This window comes from Dermacentor silvarum, chromosome 2 (assembly GCF_013339745.2).
Source record: "Dermacentor silvarum isolate Dsil-2018 chromosome 2, BIME_Dsil_1.4, whole genome shotgun sequence".
Lineage (NCBI taxonomy): Eukaryota > Metazoa > Arthropoda > Arachnida > Ixodida > Ixodidae > Dermacentor > Dermacentor silvarum.
The window spans coordinates 138,080,643-138,086,740 of NC_051155.1; the positions used below are offsets into that span (position 1 = coordinate 138,080,643).

Below are 6,098 nucleotides of genomic sequence, written 5' to 3' on the forward strand. Positions count from 1 at the left end.
TCGACACCCTTCTGCATCTCCACCGGGACTTGCATGCAGGGGCTGCATATGCTGTAATATAGTTGGTCGACTTGGATTTCACAGGTTCAGAGGAAAAGGACAGCAGTTAGTAGAGGGGTGAGGATATTGAAGAGAGACATACAGTTGAATCTCGATAATTCGAACTCGAAGGGGCCCGAAAATTTGTTCGAATTAAAAGGACTTATTTTTTACTTTTTGGTGCACCATAGCACAATGTACGAATGGTGCGAGTCGTGAAATATCGCGGCGCTCAAGCACATAGCGAGCGAGGGTCATGACACTGCCCACATTGGCCAACACTCGTTTCCCGATAACGGCAGAAAACGAAACTTCAAGGAGCGGGCGACACCGGCACGGCGACGGACGCACGCGGAGACTGTCAAAGGTGAAGGAGGAGGGCAGCAGGGAACCGCATTTAGCCTCGGCACCCCCGTCGTTTAGGTGGCTCTCCTCGCCCTCCCTCTCTAAAGGCTTTACCCCTCTCAACTCCCTCATAGCTCCCTCATCTTCGACTGTCTCCATGCACGCCCGCCGCTGGCCTGGTGCCAGCTTAGCCCGCTCCCTGAAGTTTCGTTTTCTGCCGTTGAAACGAGCGTTGGCCTGCGTAGGCAGTTTCGTTGGCCGGACTGGGCCTCCGCCGTTGCTTCCCTCTGCGCCGCAGCTTTGGCTGAGATGTCGGTACGTGCACGCGTGTTCCAGCACAACGCAGACATGGCGACCTTGCTATTTGAGAGAGTAAAATTTCCGCCGCGTTTTTTTTTTTTTTTTTTTTTTTCTGCGGGGCGTTGAGGGGTCTCCCCTAAGCTTTTTTGCTCTATGGCGGTGTCGGAGCAATGCCGGTCGGAGGCGCCGCCAGATGATTTTGCGTGCTGCTGAGAGCATTGTCGGTGCGCGGTATGTTCGAATTAACCGTCGCAAATGCTTTCGCATTCGAATTACCGGGTGTTTTCGCCCATTGGAATACACATAACTTTGACGGGACCACAGCGTCAGTTCAAATAAATCGGAAGTTCAAATTAAGCATGTTCAAATTAACGGGATTCGACTGTATTCCATCGCTTCATTTCGGTTAGATGTCAGTGCCACTTCGGGCACTCCTTCACCATCATGTTTGACTTGCTCCACACTCACTGTGCTCAGCTACTTCTCCTATTTAATGTGGTACATGAATAAGTGCCTCCAAATGAATCAAATTCTGAAGTCACTTGCACTGATCTCACCCAAGAATATAATTTACATATAATATGCACCACGTAACTACAGACATAACATGTACACAACCCATCAGTAAAAGCTGTGGCATGTCTAGCCCATGATACTCTATCCTAAGTGTTTTTGCATCCATGCATAGTGGTGTGGTGGCAAGAACTGCCAGTGTCGTGGGACAAGTAACAATGTGCTCATACACCATGAGTATGCTGAAATTTTTATGTTGGATGTAAAAATTTTTATCAGCGTGGTAACACCAAAGCATGATCAGAGTATTTGAAAAGTGCGCATTATAGAATGGGGGTAATTACTATATTTCAACATCATTTAACTTCGAACCACCCTGAAGCTTGGCTGTTGATGCAAAGAGGGCACGAAGTGTTTTTGTGCATGTTGTAGACCATAACCAGTCATGAGCAGGTGTTGTCAAAAGGCAGGTCATCACAAACTGAATTATGTAATATTTCAAATGTAACGAGAGCAAAGATCAGTAGTTGAGCTATTGCAGTAGTATAGATCCTTTAGCATTTCAATAATTCTAGCTGCCGTTCCCTTGCAACGCTTGATATTGTCAATTGAAGCAAAATGTTAAGAAGATACGGCTGCATTTGTCCGCAGGCAGTGCGCATTCTCAAGGGGCATAATAATTGTCTTATGCGCTGCTGACATCACTGGAGAGCAAAGTTCTGAAGAATTTTATTTATGATTTGCTGTGCATAGGACTGGAAGATAAGTTGTAATATTGTGCATTTGTTGTGCTTTTACATTCAATATCAGCATTAGCTTCGACGTTAAATATGATTTACAGTTATGCACATTTCAAAGTGCTCATTCCTGGGAGTTAACTTATCAGAGGAGGGCAGTTTTGGGTACTTTCTTGGCTGCATGCTTTTTGTACAGTTTAATGTCTGCGCCATTTGTGTGATGGATATGCTGTACTGTGTAAAGGTTTGGTTCACTTGATGTCTAAATTGTGCATGCCTTTATCCTTCGTGTTTACACCATATGTCATTTTTTCTGTGTTGTGACATATGCTTTAGTTTTTGTAGTGTGCACTTTTTGTTCATCTTTTCAAAAAAAAAAAGAAAGAAGTAATAATTAAGCAATAAGAACAAACTTACATTGGTTTCATCCATCAGATGTGGCTAAGCGAAGAAAAGATCGCAAACGGAAGAAGCACGGTGGAAGCAGTAAGAAAAAGACATCCAAAAAGGGCTCCAGCCATGACAGCAGTGGATCAAGCAGCAGCTCGGATGAGTCGAGCACTTCAAGTGACTCTAGCAGTCGCTCATCCTCTTCGGACGGCAGCGACGACCAGCGCTCACGCAAACGCCGGGCCTCCGAGGAACCCAGCACAGCCACAACCGACATCTCATCCTCCAAAAAGGCCAAGCACAGCCGCAAGAAGAAGGAGTCCAAACGACACCGACACAGCAAGAAAGCCTCTGGCTCGAGCGACAGCGAGGACAGTTCCACGGGGGACAAGCACCACAAGAAGAGGAAGAAGCACAAGTCCAAGGACAAGAAGCAGCACAAGGGAAAGGCTCCAAGTAAAGAGAAGATGACTAAGAGTGCCACCAGCAGCCTTGTGGAGGAGCTGAAGGATTTACTCCCCAAGACTGGTGGCCCAGGATCACTGTTTGATGAAGGCAAAGGACAGAAGCCTGCAGGGCTGCTTTTCAGTGACCCCATGAAAGACCTGCTGCCAAAGCCGGCTTCATCTTTCTTGAATGATGCCTTGGAGGAAGCCATTTCCAAGAAAGACCGGTCTTCCTCACACCACTTAGCTGACTCCTTCGGGGAGATGTCATCAAAGAATGGCCCTTCACTGTTTAGCGAATCATTGAGTGACTTTTCAAAGTCAAGAGACACTTCGGCACTGTTTGAGGAGTCTTTGAATGACATACCAAGGCTTGTGGCTGAGCCTCCAATGGACATGCCTGCTTCCAAGCCTATGTTCAAGGACACTTTCAAAGAGCTCGTCCCTAAGGCCAGTGGTGGAGCCACCTCCAGCGTCTCAATATTTAGTGGAGACCTTGAAGAGCTGCTGCCCAAAGCGCATGACTCCTCTGACGAAGAGTTGCGAAAGCCACCATCGCCTTCCAGGGCAGTCACCAAAAATGAACTAGGCAAGCCACAGAAGGTGATCGATTTTGATTTCGACTTGGAGGGACTTGACGATGAGCACGGCTTTGGTGGCAGCACTAAGAGTGGCCCCAAAGCGACTGCTGGCAGCAGTAGTCAGCTGATCCACTTTGACATTGACTTCGAGAACCTTGATGCAAGCAGCACTGGACCCAGCACTGCCAAGGAGAAGTACTCGCCATCGTCTCCAACCTCAGCTGTGAAGAAGGATGGTGGCTCAGACCCTGAGCCCGACAAGCTGGGTTCTCTGCTGAGGAATCCATCTCCACCGCCACCTCGCAGGAACAGCACCTCCAAGTCGAGCCCGGACCAGTAGCTGTGCATGTGTTTCTTTTTATGAAAAGAGAAACCTGTGCTGTATAGACACATGTTTTTTATTGTGGTGCGGCCTGGAGATCACTGTCGTCTTATTGCCATCCTCTCCCGTGCCCTGGTTGTTAATTGCATTGTTGCATACGTAATGGATTGCATGCCAGCACTTTATGCATCTATGTACGTTTTAAGGATGAGAGATACAGGGGTGAGGTGATGCAGTCTGTTCATTTTTATTGTATTGCACAAAGCAATTTGTGTACAGGTGGAACCAAAGGTAAATGGAACATGGTTCTGAGTTCCAAGTGCGCAAGTTTGCATCATTGCAAAGTTTACAAGGCTTAGCAGTGCCGAAGCAGGAGTATTTTATGCCTTTTAATGTTTGTTGGGGAAGCATTAGTGCAGTTGACACGGTGCCTTGTTCCGTTTAATTGTGGTTCCACTTTTACATGCCATCTTCACGGCAGTGCACAGCCTGTAGTACAGTGCTTGTCATCAAATGCACATGCATCGATACTGTGTAGACAAGCATCAGGTGTTTCCAGACACTTTCCGCTCGTCTGTATTAATCAGTGCAGACATGCATTTGTGTAGTGGAACATAGGTGTGCGAGGCTTGTATTGTTGGGTGAAGTTGAGAATGACTGCAGCGCTGTGAAGATTGTCGCCATATTTGCTCATCATAAGTCACTAGCAGGAACTTTTCTGTATTTGTCTGAAGGTAATCACTCTTCAAGTTCAGGCTGGTGTTAAAACATACAAAACATAATGTAAAGAAACAGTGGTACAAAATTTGTGTGAACATCTTCACTGTAGCTAGTCCCACCACACTACGAACCCAGAAGTTCCAATTTTAACTTGTACAGTGCGAGCCCCTGCACCTTAACTTAATTACCACATTGCCTCTCAGTTTGGAAATTTGCATGCTTCTTGTACAGCAAACCCAACATAAACATTGCTTCTACCCCCCATGCTGTCGTCTTAATAATGCGGTGGTGCAGTTGATGATTACTTTAAGTCCTTATGTGTATTTCAGCCTTCAGGTGCTGTATGTTGCCTAAAACATGACTAAAGCTTACCTCTCACCAGTACATGTTGGCCTAATTTTCCTCTTATTGCACACAGCCAGTGTGTATGACACTGGCCATATTTTCTCATCTAATTGTCTCGATGAATATTCGTCTTTGCTGGCTTTTTCTCTTCTACTTTGCATTAAATTGATTTGTCTTGCCAGATCTCGTGTATGTAGTGACAGCTTATGCTAATGCCCAATCTAAATAGGACAATGTCCCTCTGTGTCTAGTATTCTGTAGAGAAAGCATGTGAAAAAAAAACTTTTTGCTGTTGTCCTGAAAAAAGTAATAAAGACAGTGGGTGATCCCCGAAAATGCATTACCAGTGTTGTCATCACTGCAGTGTTCTGAAAGACGTTGCTTACAATTGGCAGCTGTTGATTCACTTGTGTGTAAAAACTGTAAAGTGACGAGCAGGTGTCAGCAGAAAGCCTTTTGCACCAAAGTTGAGCCACTGCATCATATTTTGTGTTAACATGCAGAAGTGGCTGCACGTATTTTCTTGTGTTAAAATTTACTAATTGAGCTTCACTGATAGCTCTACGAGGCACAAGTGACGCTGTGGTATGCCACTTGGCATCTTCTTTTGGTCACAATTGGTACACGTTTACTTTTCTTTGCATGATTCTTATCTGTTCTCTTTTCTGTGCAGTTGCCTCTTCTTGATTTTCTAGACTGATTCATGAATGACAGTGCACGGAACAGAGCAGGACAGTACAGTGTTCAGCTGATGAGCAGTACGTTTCGAGTCATTCTGCTGAAAAGCTCTAAGTTCACAGTATTCTACTGCAGCAGGCTGCATCAACTGATTGTGTTACATTGTTTTTTCTACTTCATAATAACTACGAGGTGTAGTATACAGGCTAGTGCATGTTCTCAACATGTGATCCAGGCCACAAGGCATTAGTTGTGCCAGGATGCACGAGCCAGTTCACTAATTGAGGATGCCCAGAAACATTCCAGCAGGGTCTTTCAGCATGTAGCAGCCTCTATGCCATCGACGACCTTGACGTTATGTCACGTTCGCGTTTTGTCCCACCCTCGCGCTCTTTTTGTGGAAGGCGCACTTTATAGCGGTGCACAGGGCCACTTTCGATCGGAATCGAATTTCTCGGTCGCGATTGACTCGATCCCTTCCACAGCTTGATTTGAGAAGCCAATCGCGATAGAGAAAAGTTTTATCCGGATAGGGCTCGATAGCGATCGCAAGTCTTCCATCTGACACGGTGTCACACACTAACTTTAGATCGTGATCGAGGCCGCTCCGGAATTGTGGATCGAATTTCTCGACCTCGACTGACTGCCCTTCTCAACTCGTGTAGAGGGGTGCAATCACGAT

General features: G+C 46.0%; 1 protein-coding gene across 1 annotated transcript in view; it reads left to right on the forward strand.

The window, feature by feature from the left end:
• Positions 1-5,078, forward strand: part of LOC119441826 (corepressor interacting with RBPJ 1) — a 36,596-nt gene extending 31,518 nt beyond the window's left edge. Inside the window, exon 9 of the mRNA XM_037706458.2 lies at positions 2,370-5,078. Coding sequence (XP_037562386.1) covers positions 2,370-3,691 — 1,322 coding nt within the window. The 3' untranslated portion in view covers positions 3,692-5,078. The remainder of the gene's footprint in view (positions 1-2,369) is intronic.
• The last annotated feature ends 1,020 nt before the right edge of the window (positions 5,079-6,098 follow it).